This window comes from Meles meles, chromosome 7 (genome assembly GCF_922984935.1).
Source record: "Meles meles chromosome 7, mMelMel3.1 paternal haplotype, whole genome shotgun sequence".
In the NCBI taxonomy this organism is placed as follows: Eukaryota; Metazoa; Chordata; class Mammalia; order Carnivora; family Mustelidae; genus Meles; species Meles meles.
The window spans coordinates 145,875,978-145,895,751 of NC_060072.1; the positions used below are offsets into that span (position 1 = coordinate 145,875,978).

Here is a 19,774-nt window from a genome sequence, read left to right on the forward strand (position 1 = left end):
AGGGCCGGCTGGCCGGCAATTTGTGAGATGGGTCTCCTGGTCCCAGCTAGTGTTTGTTAAATAAATGGGAATACTTTGCAGAGAAGGAAATCATAAAAAAGTTGAGAGATTATTTGCCCTATAGCCTTTTTATAACAAGGCAAGTAAGTAAAAAGATTATAAAATAGTTCCAGCTACTTCAGTTTTAGAGGAGGTCCTAGTTCAATTGTTTAATGTTATTCACAGCTTATTAAGGCATGACTTACAAATATTACTAATTGCATAACTGAAGCACAGATTGTTTAAGTATCTTTTCTTTGCGCAGAAAATCTAGAATTTATAAACTTAAAAACTGAGTTTTCTAGGAATAATTAAGTCTGTAAAAGATACCAGTTTTTGGTGAAAATACAGGTTTCCAAAGACCAGTTATAGTTATAACCTCTGTTCTTCTGCTTGTATGGAGCCTTCAATGCTTTCTTTCCTAAAATATGAAAAAGGTAAAGAGAGAGAACATTGCTTCCCTTCTATAGAGAAAGGCTACTTACCTTTTCTCCTCTTTTTAAGGTGAAATCAGAATTCTGGAATTCAGATAAACTAGAGTTGAAGAATAATCATTACTTTTTCTGGTCTGGATACTGCTTGTTTTTATTTACTTTTGCCGGGAATAATAAGTAATTGGAAATTAGGCGAGGAAAGCCCTATTACAGAAAGAGAAAACAAAGTCTAAGCTCTCTGCTGACCTCTGCAGGTGATATTTTGAAATGCAATTCCCAACCTGCTTTCTCTCAACTTTGTAACTATGTTTGTAAGGATTTTATGTAGATGACTATATCAACAATCTTAATCTGTAGAGAAATATGGATAATAGTACAATCTGTTTCTTCAGTTCCTGTGTAGCTCTCATGTTTCATATTACAAAATTAAACATGTTTTAAAAGCACAGAAGTGTATGAAAGTTGCCACAGTTCACAAGAAATATTTTAAGGGCTTTTTCTAAATACAAGAAAACTAAGTTCCACCTCAAAACTCTAGAATTTGGGGTGCCTGGGTGGCTCAGTCCGTTATGTGTCTACCTTCAGCTCACGTCATGATCCCAGGGTTCTGGGATAAAGCCCCGAAGAGGGCTCCCTGTCAGCAGGGGATCTGCTTCTCCCTCTCCCTGCTTGTGTTCTTTCTCAAATAAATGAATAAATCTAAGAAGAAAAAAAAAACCACAAACCTCTAGAATTTAAGATTACAAATAACTACTATGTATCTCACTAAAAACAACTCAGTTTAAAAGAGAATTTTAAATCTTACTAAAGGAGGAAACACTGATTCAAATAGGAACCAAAAGAAACTTCTAAAAAACCAGAGTTCCAAAATATTTAGGAACTGGTTAAAAACAACAAAAAGATGGGGCGCCTAGGTTGCTCAGTGGGTCAACTTTTGATTTTGGCTTAGGTCATGACCTCCTGGTTGGGAGATGGAGCCCCACATCCTCTCTGCACCTCTCCCACTCAAATAAATCTTTAAAACAAAACAACAAAAAGGCAGTTACTTGGACTAAATGAACATGAAAGAAGTTGGTAATATAGTTACATGTAGATTTGAGTTTTAAAAAATCATTTGGATTCAAGATTTGACTGTCTCAAGCTTTACTAAGAGCTGAGTTTGGAAAAAGATCAGTTCAGATCTTTATACTATTAACATGACTATAAATAGAATTCCTGATGGGCTAAGAAGTTTGGTATTATCAAAACCCTGGTCCTTTTTGCAATAATACAAATAGCAAAAAAAAAAAAAAAAAAAAAAAAAAGGGTATCAGTGCTCTTAGTGGTGACTTTTATCTCAAGTACATAGGGTAGCAAATAACTTCCAGTATAATATAAGATCACTTAGGCTTGCGTAACTGGATGTTGAGGGGGATTTTTCTCATGAAAGGAGGTTGAAACTCAGCTAAGGCTCAAACCTGAAGACTAACGATCCTGTGTTCCGTGCCCAGCTTCCTGTTTCCTCAGCCCACTTTTACATCAGTCATGGCTCCGGAAATCAGCTGTTCTAGGTCGCTCTTGCTGTCCACTCTGGGCTCCCTGAGTACTGGAATGTGTCATTTACACAGGTACCATGGGGTAGCAATTGACTACTGGAGCACAGGTACTGGTGGCTAAAAGCTCCCTCTTCAGTCCCTTCACAAGACAATTCTGCAGTGTATCTTACATGTTTCTTCTGAAGGTTCTGGCAAAAATAAGCCTGCTGCCCACAGTGGTGACCAGCTTAAATGCAGATACTTGGTATTAGCTGCCTCCTTCTGTTTCAATTCCCCATCCCTGGGACCATACCTCAAAACAGATTGTCAATGAGCTCATGTCTCAGGCTGATTTCTGGAAGGAACCTGGCTAGGACACTGAAACGGAGACTGGCCCTGGACACTAGACACACAGAATGAGATTCTGGAACTGGGTCCCTCATTGGAAAAATGGTGGTAAGGTCGATAGTTATTGATCGGTACGGATGGAATGAAGCAATGGCTCCCACAGTGGTCGTGGCACATGAACAACATGAGGGAGTTAACAGTAACTGCAAAGGTTGTAGAGTTGGCTGGCTTCTGTCAATTCCTTTAAAAGCTTTGAGAAAGCAGCTGGTAACTTTCATAATGTTCTCAGAGTCATTACGGCAGGAAGGGCCAGTAGGAGCCCCTAAAATTCTACCCCCTACACTGGAGTCAAGATAGTAAATAGAAGCAATATTGCATACCAAGGGAAAACGCAGAGATAGTCATCAAAATTACAGCAGGCAGGAGTGATAGTCTCCACTTCATTTCCACTCAATTAATCTGCAGGACTCCTACAATGAGATGGACTGTGACAGCTAACAGTGGACTACTGTAAACTTAGGTGGTAGGTTTAATCTCAGTTGTTGGGCAAGACGTAGATCCTTTACTGGAACAGATCGAGACATCCTCTAGCATTTGGTATATGGCTCTTGATATGGCCTGTGTGCGCTTTTCAATTCCCATTAGTGAAGAAGATCAAAAGTAGTTAGCTGATACTGTGGGAAGGAGAGCAGTTTCTATTTTATATCCTGAGCCTGTTAACTTTTCTCTTCTGTCAGAGTCCTAAAGGGTCTTGTGATCCGCAAAACATCATGTTAGTCCAGTAAACTGATGACATCAGTCAAACAGGACTCGGTGAGCAGGAAATGGCAAGTATTCTGGACAGCCTAGGAAGTCAAATGCATGCCATGAAAATTCTGGGGCTGCCACATTAGAAAAGTTTTAATAGGTCCAATGGCCTGCGGCTTTCTGAGATCTCTCCTCCAAGCTAAAGAACAAGTTGTACCTGCATTCCCTAGCACTAGGAAGGGGCACAGCAGTAGGTAGGACTTTACCTGTATTTGAAAATTCTGCTCTGACCCATTAATGGAGTCATCTGAAATGCAGTTTTGAGTGGAATCCAGAACAGAAGAAGTCTCTGTAGCAGGTCTAGGCTGTGGTACAAGCCGGTCCTGCTGCTAAGATCACGTGACCCAGCATACCTGCTAAAGCTTGAGAGCTCTATGGTAGACAAAGAGGCCGTGTGATGTCTCTGGCAAAGCTAAGAAAAGAAGTGCAATGCAGGTCCCTAGGGTTCTGAAGCTAGGCTAGGCTTTCCATGGTAGGAAACCGCCTGCTTTGTGAACAGCAGTTCCTGGAGTGCTATAGCAGCCCTAGTGAAGACTGAGGATCTTTCCCGGGACATCATGTGACTAATGCAATCAGAGGTGTCCAAAAGAACCACGGTCAAGCCTACCAAGTTACAGGTTTGGGGAGGTACAGTGGCAACCTATTACGTGGTGGAAATGGCCTATTTGGAATTAGGTCTACACCAGACCAAAGGGCATAAGCAAATTACGTAAGTAGATGTCCCCGGCTATCCCAGTACCCTGATATCAGCCCTTCAATTCTTCATTTGGTGGTGGCTCCTGGTAACCAACTGAGAGAGGAGAAAAACCTGCTCTAGTTTCTGGGTAGATTGTTAGGAGCACTACTGCGGACCCCCCTACTGTACTACAGTGCCATTTAGGGGTAATCCTGAAGGAGACTAGTACAGGGAAACAATTCCAGCAGGCAGAGCTGCAGGCAGTCATCCAATTTATATGGAGGGAGAAAGGGCATGAAGTACAGATATACACAGGCTCCTGAGAAGTGGTGAATAGCTTGGCTAATAGCTCAGGGGCTTGGAAGGAGCGAGATTTAGGGAAAAAAAAAAAAAAAAAAGGCTGAGAGAAATTTTGGAAAAGAGGTGTATAAATGGACCTATGGATTGTGCACAACGTGGGAGGATCTTTGTCTCCTGTTATCAAGAGTACAAAGGTACGAGGTGCCTTGTAGGCACTAGGTAAAAACAGTGATTTATCCTATGCGTATCGACAATTCTCTCTCCTAGACCATCACAGTACTCTGGAAGACGCCCACAAAGACTGGCCGAAGCACAGGTATGAAGGGTATGTGCGGGTTTTCCAGTAGGGGCCCTCTTTTACCGAGACTGACCTAACCTCTGCCCCTAAAGAATGCCCCACCTGCCAGCAATTGGGAAACGATGCTGAAATCTGGCCATACGGTTCTGTTTCCTGGGCAGACTTGGTGGCTAGTCGATTACATCAGACCCTACTTGTACAGTATGCAGCGATTCACCCCTGCTGCAACAGCCATCTCCGCTGGACACTGAATGTCTTTCTCTATCTCTGGGCCCTGCTGGCACCATCACTGAAGGGCTTGCACAGTGCCTGCACTACTTGCATGAGATCCTACACAACACTGCCTCAGACTTCAGCACCCACTCTGTAGCAAAGGAGTTACAACAATGGAAAGATAATCACTTGATCCACTGGTTCTCCCATATTCCCCGTTTCCAGAAGCGGACAGCATAACAGAACGATGGCATTGTTTATCGAAGATTCAGGTACTGCAGCAGCTCAGGGTTAAAATTCTGCAGTGTTGGAACACTGTCCTTCAGAACGTAATACATGTGAAACAGCCTATATATGGTCCTATGTCCTCAAGAGCCATCAAACTAGGCATCAAGGGGTGGAAGAATTGGTCCTTCACATCAGCACTCCCAGATGTGGTGTTTCCCAGGTACAACCTGGCTCTCTGTAGCCACCAAGACTCAAAAAATGTAAACAAACTAGGGGCTCGGACCCCTCAAGGACAAAGTTGGGGCGAGCAAGTCAGACCCACTGAAGTGCTGGCTAAGGGGGAAGGAAATCTCTTCCAGTGGTGGTGGAGGAAGATGTTCATCAGTTATGCTCTGTGCAGCAGCAGACACTGTGGCCTGCTCTATTAGAACTCGCAGAGATGGCAGCCGGCCACGATCCAGAGGCCCCTGTGACAGACGGGATTTAAAGGAGTATATGAGCACATCTCTGCAGTCCAGAGTGTACAGTGTCAAACAGTATTCTCCTTCTCATATTCATACCCCTACCCCTGCATTAGTTGCACTACAGATCACTCTTTCTGCTCTAGGGCCTCTTGAATGTACCCTACAGGGAATCTGGACCAACAGAGGACGGGGCCAGGAGAGGAAATGCTGCTTCTCTGCCTGTGAGGACGCTCTCTCTGACTCCTCAGGGGCCCAGCTGCCAAGTCAACAACTTGCCTTGGAACTTAATTTTCCTCCTTTTCCCAGTCCCTTATTTCCCCTGATAAAATATCTACATACAAGCCTTGCCTCCTCAGCTTCTACATTCTGGAGGAAATCCAGACTAAGACACCCATATTTCTCCCCCCACCCTTCTTTAAAGATTTTATTTATTTGAGTGAGAGAGAGAGAGAGAGAACATGGTGGGGGAGGGGCAGAAGGAGAGGGAGTGGTAGACTCTCCACTGAGCAGGGAGCCCAATGCAGGGGTCAATCCCAGGACCCCAAGATCATGACCTGAGCTGAAGTCAGACGCCTGACTGACTGAGCCACTCAGGCACCCCAAGACACCCATATTTCTAATTTGAGAAGGCATAAGCAAGTGGCACTAGCCACTGGCTCAGGGTGAGAAAAACCTGTTATGGGTGGTGCAGGAGTAGGAGAATGTGTTTCAGTTACGGCTTCCCTGCAGGATTCACGCCTTAGAGCCTGATCAGGGAATGAACAATTCATGCCCACAACAGCATCTCCACGTCATCAGAAAAGGAATGAGAAAGAAAGCTGTTGGTATGGTCCCGCAAAGAGACTATCCTCTCCTCTCTCCAAGCTCTCCTTCCCTTATGGACTTTCAAGAGGACAGAGGGCCAACATGGCACTGACCCCACACGAAGTTCTGGTTCCTCTAGTACAAAGAATAGAGGTGAGATTGAGGACATGCTCTTGCTGAGATGGTTGCATCCAGGTGGCCAAAGAACAGCATGACTGGAAGGTGCATGGTATGCTACTTGCAAGATGGCATCCAAAAGTTGTGGCTAATCTTGCCATGGACGACCGATACCTCAGGGAACTTCACAGGAATGGATCCCTCATTAGCAGGATTTGATGGAGCCATTATTCCTTCCCACTGATCCCAAAGAGGATGAGACAGAACAGAAGTTACAAGCCAAAATGGAAAGGATTGTAATCTCATCCAGTCAGGTGAAGAGACTTGACCCTGTTTCTCCCTTCTCCCTTGGAGGAGTCTGGGTCTCAAAAAGGTGGGGAGGAGATGCATGCAATAAGCAGAATACATATCTCCTCTACAGATTTCTAGGGTTGCAGACAGATACAATCTGCAGAGAGAGAGAATGCCTCTACTAGAATGTAAGCTTCATGAGTGCGAAGACTATGTTTTGTTCTCTGAGTGTCTAGCACACAGAAGGAGCTCAATAATATAAGAATAAATGAATGAATGAAGACTGAATATGCTCAGGAGAAAAAAAGCTGTGAATAAAATCTGAGATTAAAATTTTATCATTAAATACAGAAAACAGAGGCTTAGAATGCTTATATAATTTATACAAAGTCACAGAGGTAGTTAACATATAACTGGTTAAGTCCAAAACTCTGCAACTTCTGAACAATCTTTACTGGCCCTAGCATAATTTCATTTGATTTACGGTTATACAGACTAAACAGAAAGATATGTTAAAAGAAACAGAAGTCATATTCTCAGAAAGGTAATAGAGGAAAATACATTAATGAAAATATTTCCCATTCTTATGGGAAAACAAAACAAAAAATTAGAGATCTTGGAAATAAAAAAAATTGTCAAAATTTTATTTATTGACAAAACAGAAATGTAAAATAGATACTAATGAGGAATTAGGAAGCTAGAAAATGAAGTGAGGAATTCTCCCAGAGAATAGCATACAATATTAAAGAGATGGAAAGAATTAAAAAAAGAGCTAATAAACATATAAAATAATTCCAGATTTTCCAAAATCTTCCCGAGTTCTAGAAGCAACAACCAGAGAGTAAGAGGATGAAAATAATCTAAAACTGAGAAAATTTCACAAGGCATTTCTGAAATAAGTATAATTCTTTACAGTTAGAGGGTCCAAAAAATGCCAAACAGAATGCATAGAAAATTTAAGGAAAACTCTCAAGCTATAAAAATATTAAATAAGCGATCGCATCAAAAAACAAAAAGACTGAAAAAAAATCCAAACCCTGCTATTTACACAACAAATCAGAGGCTAATATCCATACAACATAAGGAACTCAAATTACTTTTCCCTTTTTCAAAACCCCATTAAAAAAATTGTGATGAAATATACATAAAATTTACCACTTTAACCATTTTCAAAAAAAGATTTTATTTACTTGAGAGAGTGGGCAGGAGAGAATATGAGTGGAGGGAGGGGCAAAGGGAGAAGGAGAAGCAGATTCCGTCCTGAGCATGGAGATGGACATGGGGCTCTATTCCAGGACCTTGGGATCACGACCTGAGCCGAAGGTGTTTAACTCACTGAGCCATTCAGGCACCCCCAATGTTCATCATTTTTAAGGGTACCATGCAGTAGGTGGGGCTCAGAAGCATGAAGTGCATTCCCTCACATCATTGAGCAACCATCACCACCATCATCTGCTTTTGTCATCTTTCTTCCCAAACAGAAACCCTGTACACATTAAACTGTAACTCCCCAATTCCCCTCTCCATAGCCTCTGGTAACCACTATTCTATGTCCTATCTCTATGAATTTGACTATTCTAGGTACTTCATATAAACAAACTTATACAATATTTATCCTTTTGTGTCTGGCTTATTTTGTTTAGCATAATGTTTTCAGGGTTCATCCATGCTGTAGCATGTATCAGAATTCATTGTATTTATTAAAATTGAATATTCCAATGTATTCCATTGAATAGTACATTGTAAAATTGAATATTCCATTGTATTCCAATATTCCATGTATGTATTTATACATACATCCCATTGTATGTATAAATCACATCTTGTTTATCCACGAGGGATTTTCTTTCTGTTCCTAGTTTGTTGGGTGCTTGTTTTTTTTTTTAATTAATCATGAAAGGGTGTTGGATTTTGTCTAATACTTTTCTGTATCAATTAAAATGATCATGAGGTTTTCTCCTCCTTAATTCTGTTAATGTGGAGTTTAAAAACTACATTAATTGGTTTTCACTTGTTGAAGCATCCTCCCATGCCAGGAATCAATCTCACTTGGTCTTAGTGTATAATCTTAATAATATGCTGAATCCACTCTGCTGGTATCTTCTAGAAGAATACTTACAAGGGATACTGGTCTATAGTTTTCTCATAGTATCTTTGGCTTTGGTATCAGGGTATTGCTGGCCTCATAGAGGGAGTTAAAAACTGTTCCCTCCTCTTCAATGTTTTCCAAGACTTTGAGAAGGACTGGCATTAATTCTCTAAATGTTTGGTAGAATTCACCAATGAAGCCATCTGGTCCATGGCTTTTCTTTCCTGAGAGGTGTTTTGATTACTCACTCAATCTCTAACAGTTATAGGTCTATTCAGATTATTTCTGTAATTCAGTCTTGGTAGGTTTCTAGAAATCTGTCTTCTTCATCTAGGTTATACAATCTGTTAGTGTAAAATTGTTCATAGTTCTCTCTTATCATCCTCTTTATTTCTGTAAATTGGTAGCAATGTCTCTACTTTCATTTCTGACTTCAGTGATCTAAGTCTTCTCTCTTATTTTTTCTTAGTCAATTTACCTAAAGATTTGTCAGTTTTATCTTTTCAAAGAACCATATTTTAGTTTCATTGATTTTTCTCCATTATTCTATTCCCTTTTTAATTAAAACCCACTCTAATCTCTACTATTTCCTTCCTTCTGCTAGCTTGAATGTAACTTGTTCTCTTTTTGTAGTTACTTAAAGCATGACATGAGGTTGCTGATCTGAAGTCTTTTTTTTTTTTTTTTAGAGAGTGAGCAACTGAGCACATAAGTAGGAGTTCGGGGGAGAGGGAGAGAGAGAGAATCTTAAACAGTCTCCATGCCCAGCAAAGTCTGATGAAGGACTTGAATTCAGAACCCTGAGATCATGACCTGAGCCGAAATCTAGAGTTGGATGCTTAACCAACTGAGCCACCCAGGTGCTCCAAGATCTTTCTCCTTTTTAATGTAAGCGTTTAAAATTTCCCTCTTAGCTATAAATTTCCCTCTTAGTTTTTTGCTTCATCCCACTAATTTGGTATACTAGGTTTTCATTTTCATTTGTCTCAAAGTATTTTCCAATTTCCTTTGTGATGTCTTCTTTGATCCACTGGTTATTTAACATTGTGTTATTTAACTTCTACAGAGTTATGAATTTTTCAGTTTTCCTTCTGTTATTTCTAGTTTTATTCCTTTGTGACTGCAGAAATACTTTATATAATTTCAATCTTTTCAAACTGATTAAGGCTTTATATGATCGATTCTGAAGAATGTTCTATGTGCACTTGAGAAAAATGTGTTTTCTGCTCTTATTGGATAGAGTCTGTAGATGTCTGTTAGGTCCAACTGGTTTATGGTGGTGTTCAAGTCCTCTATTCCCTTATTAATTTTCAGTCTGGTTGTCTATCACAATTGGCAAAAATTTAAAAGATTAAAAAAATTCAGGGTTGAGAAGATGTAAAGACAGGTTATCATAAACTGATGGAGAAGTATAAATTTGTAAAACTACTGGAAGGCAAGTGAACAACATTATCAAAACTGAAACTTGCAACCCAGCATTTCTACTTCTTGATATCTGTATTAGAGGTTCCTCTGTACAGAAGGAGAAAACACAATGCAGCATTATTTTTAATGTGAAAAATGGAAAATATATTACAGGGCCATTCTTCAAGGACTGGTTAAGTAGATCATGGTACTTTATACTATACAGTATGATACGGCAATCAAAAAAGAATGAGGTAGTCTTATATGGTATTGATAAGAGATAAAGAGAAAAAAAGTGAGCTGTAGTGCATGTACAGTATGATCATATACAGGTCACCATTACACACATTGTGTGGATGTATGTAAATAAACAGAAGGGAATCTGGAACACATCAAATAATAACTAGTTACTTCAGAGAATGAAGGCAATACAAGGAAAAACTTAAAAAAAAAAGTTTAATTTTGGACAAAGACAATGTATTCTTGTATTACTTTTATAATTAAAAAGCAGACACAAGCATTTACATGCACATAGCAGCGTAGGAATGATTCACAGTGGTCTGGGAATGATTAACTTTAACGATAAACAGCTCTGGATACTTCAACAGCTTCTCAGAGCATTATCAGGAGTAACTGTTTTATGTTTAACTTTTATTTTTTGGCTCAGAAGAACCATTTTCTTATATCTATCCTCTGTTCCTCTTAACTTTCACCACTTGTACCAGCAGGTGGCTTTATTTTTTCGACCTATGTCACAGGGAAACAATGTTTTATTCTATTATCTTACAGGGCACCAGCAGAGATCATAGGTTACATCAAAATTCAAGATAGGGGGCAGTAAGTCAGCCTTATTCATAAGTAAGCAACTAGGGGTGCCTGGGTGGCACAGTGGGTTAAGCCTCTGGCTCTTGGTTTCTGCCCAGGTCATGATCTCAAGGTTGTGAGTTCGATCCCTGAGTCAAGCTCCTCCCCGAGTCAAGCTCCATACTCAGTGCAGAGTCTGCTTAAATACTCTCTCCCTCTGCCCCTCTGCCTTGCGCTCTCTATCAAATACATAAACCTTTAAAGAAAGTACTAAGTTAAGTCACTAGCTTTAGCATGCCATCTAGCTTCAAATTATTCAAATCTGTGCCTCAGAAAAATTACCAATTACCTGTCATGGTCTAAGAGGTGGGTTTGTCAAAAGTGAGATTTTATTAATCCAGGAACTAACAAAAGTTTATTGTAATCCTAAACAATCACAAATGTTTTAAAAATCATTTATAAGGAATAACATATAACTTATTATGTTCAATCTAAAATTTACATAGTACACCAATACTCAAAGTTTAACACTTCAATATACTATTTAACTTATAAGAAAATGAAATCCCCAAATCTGAACATTCTGAAAAAGAATAAGCCATATATATACACACACAAACACACATACACGCCCACACATTTCTTTTGAAGTATTCTGGTTTGTGTTTTGATTACTGACTAAAAGAGTTAAAGAAGTCTGGTCATAAAACTATGACTCAGTCTTACTCATCTCAGTATTATTTTACATTAACAAAGTAAAAAGTCACTTTGGACTCTTTACTATCAGAAAAAAAGAGCAAGGTTATGGTTGCTAATAAACAGAGATGAGAAACACCTTTGGGAGACAAATGTCATGTTCCTTTTAAGATGAGTAATTTTATACATAATATAGTAGTAAGGCAACCTGATAAAAGATAGTGCTAAAATGTTACTTAGAGACAAATTTGATAATAAGCAACCACAACTTCACAATAAAGGAGCCAATGATTCCTCTACATGATAAATCCTTAACATCAATATTAATGTAAGATATCCAAAATCAAAATACATAACGCAATGCTCATGTTATATGTTTACCTAAGTCCAAAGTCTTATTTGAATCATATGACCTATTATTACTTTATCTGTTTATTCATTAAATATTTACTGAGCACCTATTATGTGTCAGGCCAGGTGGCTAGAGGACTGAACCACAGAGATAAATAAAGCAATGGCTCCCAACAAGAGCCTCAAAAGACCATACAAACCGATTATGTTTAGCATATTACATAATAACTATTATACTTAGATGAAAGACCATACAAAACACAGGGCTGGGAGAGTTGGCAGAGTATCCATTTCAGGGTATGTTTTTGGGGAGAGGGACAACTTTAAGAATGTCACATTCCAACTTAATGGTTAAGTTTTAGCCATACCTAAGTATTGCCGGGACAACTTAAAACAATAAAATACTCAGATGTTCCTAGGTCCAATGGCACCTATCCTCTTTCCCCCAACTCCTCCCATTCATATAGTCTGGGATAGGGCCTAGCAGCTCATTTCCTCCCTTAAAAACTCTCCAGGTAACTCTGACCTATAGCCAGAGTTGAATAATTATTTTCAAGATATAAATATACCTTAATGCTACTGTTATCATCACAACTTCACTGCTGACTTCTTTTTTCCTCATGAAATCCTAATTTGCTCTTTCTATTCAATTTTCCCTACCTAGAGGGATTATGGGAGGGGTAACCAGGTTAGGTTGGTAGGGGTGGGATACAGGGAGAGGGGTTAAGACTCTGGAAAGGGTTCCTGGATATAATGAGTGGGGATAGGTAGGAAATCTCCAGGCAATTAAACCAAGTGAGGATGTATAGGGGAAAGGAAACAGGGATATGATTGAGAGAGATATCTTGGAGAGATGGAGTGGGAGCTCATCATAATGGGGATTATATGTTAAGTAACATTTGGGTTTCATCTTTAAAGCAATGAATAGCTACTGAAAGAATTTAAGCAAGACCAAGGAGGAGCGACTGGGTGTGGGTCAGTCGGTTGAACATCTGGACTCTTGACTTGGCTCAGGTCATGATCTCAGGGTCATGAGATCGAGCCCATATTGGGCTCCACCCAGGGCATGGAGTCTGCTTGAGATTCTCTTCCCCTCCCTCTGCCCCTCCCCCACTTGCACGCACAGGCACATGCCCCCACCTCTTAAAAAAAAGATCAAAGAAAATCAATATGGCATCATAAAGAGGCTACAGGCAGGGAGGCCAGTTACAAGGCTGTAACTTGTAAGCAATTGGATAAAGGGATGTGAAAATCAGACTGTGATCTGGCTTAAAGATTCAGATTAGGGAAGGGAGTCATCAGTTACACACAGCTGAATCTGGTGAGTGAACAAAGGGGCTCTCCAAAGAAAGATCATTATGAAGAAAAAACTGATGAAGATGAAACCTTAGGAATGCTCTTTTCACCTTCACAGTCATCACTCCCCTTCCAGGCCTCCAGACACTATATTAGGTCCTCACTAACCATACTTTCTACAGAAATGGAAGGACTATAACTGCGGAAAATCAGTTCAAGAATCCAGAATATCCTTTCTGTTGATTTTCATAGGTCAATAAACTCTTCAGCCAATCATTTCCAGCCTTCAAACTGAGTGGCCAATTAACCCTCTGTACAACTTCATTTCTTGGTTCTTCCTCATATATTTGACTCTTTCTAAAGAATTTATCGTTCCTGACACGTACATAACTCATTTTAATTCTTGCCTTTTGTAGACGCCCCTTCTCTATCTGGGGTTGGTTTTCCCAGTCCATGTTCACTTCCATAAAAAACTCAACACTAAATCAAAACCTCCCCAAATCTATTTCTCCCTCCTGTTCCTCTTCCTAACACTATCATACTTGTGTAATCTATGCAGGTATGATTTTTCAGAGGGTCTCATTTCTGGCTTGGACATAGTCTTATCTCTAAGGTTAAGAATAGGACCTGAATCATTGTGGGTGCCCCATAAAATGTTTGTGGAATTAAAAAAAAAAAAAGGAGTAAAAGAATTTAGACCTAGTGAAGTTTTGAGTAAACAAAGATGATATTCAATAAATTATAATTTCAAATTCATTCTTGTCATAGTTGTACATAATTCCTTAGGTCTGGAAGAAATGGAGACTATATCATGACATACAGGTAAGTCTGGTTAATGTAACTTTTTTTTTTTTTTGAAGATTTTATTTATTCGACAGAGAGAGACACAGAGAGAGAGGGAACACAAGCAGGGGAAGTGGGAGAGGGAGAAGCAGGCCTCCTGCTGAGCAGGGAGCCCAATGTGGGCCTCCATCCCAGCACCCTGGTATCATGACCTGAGCGGAAGGCAGACACTTAATGACTGAGCCACCCAGGCATCCTGTAACCAAACTTTTATAAGGATTTTTTTCTTGAGTATAACTCCACAGTTTGAAGAACATAGCAATAGTATATGCAAATGTATAACCACTACCCCGAACCTGACAAATTTTGAAGGACAATAAAAAGTTTATCTTTGGCTAGTTGATGAGTATTAGTATCAGTGCATAATATACAATCTATGCTAAAAATTATAGCAATTCAAATAATCCCAGTAAATTCAATGTCAATAAAATCTGCTAAAATTCTATTGGGTTCAGAAGAAAGCTAAATTTGCTTTTCACCATTGGGAATAAAATGCAGGAGTCATAATTCTGAGACTAAGGTGATGGCAGCAACATAGTTTTACAATTTTTCCAAATCCTTCCATGAAAACACACAGAACAAGGACAGCAAAACCAAAACCCCAAGGTCAATATGTATAGCACTACGTGACAAGGTACACATCCCCATGAACCCCAAAATACAAGTTAATGTGGATAAACTACCAACAACTCTAAGACTTATATAGCATCAGAAGAGAAAGGAGAAAAATAAAATATCTGCCACATCTGCCTAGAGAAGAATCCGGAAACTACTGACAGCTACTTGCTGTAGCTGCAGAGTAAGGCGGGTCACTGTGACCATGACTATTGAAACTGGGAAGGGTTTTAGCTACTAAAGGGTAGCAGTAAGGGATTCATGGCTGGAATACATGAGTTTAGGAATTTCAAAGCTCCCTTCCAAGACAAAGCCCTACACTGGGTGCAAGTTCTGGGAGCAGATTCAAGTCAAATGGAATAGAGGTGACAGACATCCAGGAAAAGAGAAAGTTCGGATAAAAGTTGAGGAGGAAAACAGGTCCTGGAGAACTCAAAGTATATCTACCTTTATTATTTGTTTAAGACAACAGAAGAGGGAGTTTAAAGTCATAAAGCTAGAAAAGTTCTCCTGACTCACTCCCTCTTTCTAAAGCCACTTTCATGTGGTAATGACCAATAGAAAAGAATCACAGTCAAATCCCATATGAAGTTTTCATAAGGAAAAAGTTATAAGGGAAAAGGTAATATCCCTACAAAAAATAAAAGCATGGTAGAAAAATATGCTCACAAAAAAACTATAATATTCCAAGACTAGCTTATAAAAGAGCATAAATCAAAATTAGAAAGGTGGCTTCTTCAGAAAAATGCCCATTCAGATCTTCTGCCCATTTTTTAATTGGATTTCTTTTTTTCTTTCTTTCTTTCTTTTTTTTTGCTATGGAGTTGTATGAGTTTTTTTATATATTTTGGATATTAGCATCTTATCAGATGTATAATTTGTAAATATTTTCTCCATTCAATCAGTTGCTTTTGCATTTTGCTGACGGTTTCCTTCACTGCATGGAAGCTTTTTAGTTTAATGTGGTCCCATTTGTTTTTTGTTTTTGTTGCTTTTGATTTTGGTGCCAGATTAAAAAAACAACACCACCACCACCAAGACTTATGTCAAGAAGCTCACTGCCTATGTTTTTTTCTGCACATCTTGGGGTTGCAGGTTTAATATTCAAGCTACCCAAAAAAAAAAAAAAAAAAAAAAAAAAAAAAAAAAAAATTAGAAAGGTGGCAAAATTAAGGAAAGAATTAGCAATAAAACACAATATTCAAAACTTGAAATCAGCAATGAAGGATGCCTGCATGTTCTCCCAGTGGATGATCTCATCTTCTAGGGCAGTGCACCTTGTCTGATTCACCATTTGTTACTGACCAGGTTTTGTGACTCTGTAAGGGCAGATGTTAACTGCAGAAAACTGAGAGCAGTGTAAATACATTTTGTAGGTAGAGATGGAGATGAGGGTATTAATTTGTTTTGCATCTGTTTAGCAATCTTATTCCAAATTGAGGGCAACAGAAGCAAAGACAAGAAAAAACTCAGATAAAGAAGAGGGGGCAAAAAAGAAAGATCTCAGAAAGCATGAGGCTGTGTTGTTATAAACCACTCTGTGAAGACAACAGAAGAGGGAGCCCTGGAGCTATGAAGGTGAAGACAGGCTACCCCTACTCACTCCTCTCTCACCTTTAAGACAGGAAAATTACTGCACTTAAAAAATGAGCAACAGAAAAGAATCTTGAATTCCCTTTAAAACTATTGTAAGAATATAGAAAATGTGAAGTAGAATAATGTCTCTAAGCATAAAATAAATTAAGAAAATTATAGAAGCTATAAAAGAACATAAAACTCAGAAATTAGGTGGGTAGAGAAAGGAAGATTTGCAATGAGGTGAGAGAACTAAAAAAAGAACTAAAAATATAAGAATTATTTTAGAATAAAAAAAAGTCTGCCTACTGCATTAGGAGGAAAAAGAATACAAAAGGGAAGGCAAGTTTAAAGACAAGCCTTGATGGCTTGTCTGACTCTCGATCTCAGCTCAGGTTGGGATCTCGGGGTCACGAGTTTAAGCCCTGCACTGGGCTCCACGCTGGGCATGGAGCCTACTAAAAAAAAAAAAAGATGAAGAGAAAATATTTTGAGAGAAAGTGATAATTATAAAAGATTAAAAAATCCAATCTAAGTAAAAATCAGGAAGGGGACAGAAAACAATGGAATAGAAAAAAATGACAAAAACTATGAGAACAAGTTATCTGAATTTACTCAAGTCTAGAGCAGGGGTCGGCAAACTCTCTGTAAAAGGCCAGATAGTAAATATTTCACTCTCTGTAGGTCAGATGGTCCCTGTCTCTGCTACTTAACCTCTGCCACTGGAGTACTTTTAAAAGCAGCCATTAGCAATACATGTAAGTCACTGAGCAGGTCAGACATGGGTTGACGGCTAACTGACCCTTTGCTAGAAAAGGAGTTTCAGAAAACCAAAAACCTAGAACTGGTGCTCAGCATTCAATATACACTTATCTGCAGAATTAAAGCCTAAAAATGGTTACCAGGGTACACAGCACAATCTGCCATGGCTATATGCTCTGATTTTGTAGATACAGTAAAACTACGATCAAGAAACGGAAAATGATGGGGCGCCTGGGTGGCTCAATGGGTTGAGCCTCTGCCTTCAGCTCAGGTCATGATCTCAGGGTCCTGGGATCGAGCCCCGAATCGGGCTCTCTGCTCAGTGGGGAGCCTGCTTCCCCCACTCTCTCTGCCTGCCTCTCTGCCTACTTGTGATCTCTCTCTGTGTGTCAAATAAATAAATAAAATCTTAGGGACGCTCAGTTGGTTAAGCGGCTGCCTTGGGCTCAGGTCATGATCCCAGCATCCTGGGATTGAGTCCCACATCGGGCTCCTTACTCAGCAGGGAGCCTGCTTCTCCCTCTGCCTCTGCCTGCCACTCTGCCTGTGCTCTCTCTCTTGCTCTCTCTCTCTCTGACAAATAAATAAATTAAATCTTAAAATAAATAAATAAATAAAATCTTAAAAAAAAATGGAAAATGGTGAATGTATATGAAAAGTAAAAAAAAGCACTTAATACTCTAAATGTATTAATTTAGAATAAAGCGATATTACTTTAGTTTATTAACAGGGGAGAAGGAGAGGAGGGAGAAGAGGTGTCAGTTGAGTATAATAATGCTCATAGGAATGAACCAATTTACAATAGCTAAAAAGGGGAAACTGAAGGCAAAATATCCAAGAGAACAAAAACACGAACATTCCTAAATATGGAAAGACATACCAAAGCAAAACACATGAGCAAAACAAATAAGGAAAGAATAAAATAGAGCATATAATAAAGACAGCATTCTACTGTTTAGCTAAGAGAGTGGGACACACAAATATACATGCAATTGCTTCTATTTTTAAAAAGTGAAAGAATAAACCATAAAATTTAAAAAACAAAAAAAGGGATTTTTTTATGGACGAAAGGAGTACGGTAGAAGATCCAGGAATAGAAACAAGATTCCTATAGAACTGACTTTGAAATTCCATACAATTTTGTTACATGATAAGAAAAATTAAGTTTAAAAAGCAGTTCTTAAAAATTGAAAATAAAAAGGAACAAGTAAATTGTTGCCATAATTACACACAGAAAAGTACTAGTGCAGGGGCACCTGGGTGGTGCAGTTAGTTAAACATCCAACTCTTGGTTTTGGCTCAGGTTCTGACCTCAGGGTCCTGGGATTGAGCCCCATGTTGGGCTCCACATTCATCGGGCAGTCTGCCTGAGGATTCTCTCTCTTTCTCTCTTCTTCTGTCCCTCCCCACTCACACTCTCTTTCTCTTAAAAAAAAAAAAAAAAAAAAGTACTAGTTCAAGAATTTAACATAGTAAGTTGTACATACTATAACTAATATGCAAAAAACAAAAAATCTGAAAAATAAAACATACAATGTTTTCAATAATTGTCTCATTTATATTAAGGCAGTAGCAGTAGCAATCTGCAGTAATGCAGACTGTTGTCTTCGAACTGTGAGTAAATCAAGTGAGTAATTATGTCAGTGTCCCAAGACCTAGATTTTTGGTGTGGCTGGAGAGATCTAGACAGTAAGATTAATGCAACAGAGTAAAAGACACTGTAGCCTCAAATCTAAAATATCAGTGCAAACTCAAAATTTATTGTATCTGAAAAAGTGATAACATTTCCTAGATTTGTCCATTAAAAAGGCACAGAAACAAGAATCAATACAGCAGCAAGGAGTGTTCATAATGCTCAGGTTTAAGCCTCTACCATTTCCTAAGGAAAGCAGGGATTTTAGAAATAGGGCTGTTTCCAGGTATGGAGCAGAAACAACAACAAAATATACAAGTGGGCCTGGAAGAACTTGTCATCCTGGAAGAAAGGGAGGTCATTTAGCTTCTAGATATAAAGTGAGGGTCATGTTAAAGGATACAGGAAATCCATACATTGCATTCCTTACATTTACATTATGTTAAATGTCAATTATATAATTATATAATAAAACTGGGGGAAATAAGGACATTGGCACCACTCTGATGCCAAAGATAGGGTAATTTGAGCATTGTAAGCATAATAATGGAAGTGGATCAATCAAAACACTACTAATGTGCTAATATCCGTATGTTCATAATCACATTAAAAAGAAAAAAAAATTACTAATTATTTTGAGAATTTTAATGAATAAAGCACATCACTTGAAAACTGATAAAAAAGAATCATGCACTTGTTCTACCTTTAGTTTAAGTATCTTGTAGTAACCAAATGGTTTGTGAGGAGAGTTTTCTTTTCTTTTTTTTTTTTAAGATTTTATTTATTTATTTGAGAGAGAGCATGCATGAGCAGGGTTTGGGGGGGGGGGGGGGCTGGAGAGAGGAAGCGAGAGAGAAGAAGGCTCCCGACTGAGCAGGGAGCCTAACATGGAGCTTGACGTGGGACTCCATCCCAGCATCCTGGGATCATGACCCAAGCCAAAGGCAGATGCTTAACCAACTGAGCCACTCAGGCACCCCAAGGGGAGTTTTCTTTTTACAGAAGTAATCTAGTTAATAAAAATGACTGATAAAGGCATAATGTCATCACTTTGCAATCCTCAATGATAAAAGAAATCTAGGCAATGATAATTTTGACAACATCACAAAAAGACATGATGTACCTTCTGAGGGAAGTACAGAGCCCACACAATCTCTAGATCTATCAGTTTAT

General features: G+C 38.9%; 1 protein-coding gene across 1 annotated transcript in view; it reads right to left on the reverse strand.

Annotated features, from left to right (window-relative positions):
- Window positions 1–530: 530 nt before the first annotated feature.
- The window catches only part of LOC123945714 (neuroepithelial cell-transforming gene 1 protein-like), a 44,712-nt gene continuing 25,468 nt past the window's right edge, over window positions 531–19,774 (reverse strand). The window contains exon 4 of the mRNA XM_046010520.1: window positions 531–677. Coding sequence (XP_045866476.1) covers window positions 594–677 — 84 coding nt within the window. The 3' untranslated portion in view covers window positions 531–593. The remainder of the gene's footprint in view (window positions 678–19,774) is intronic.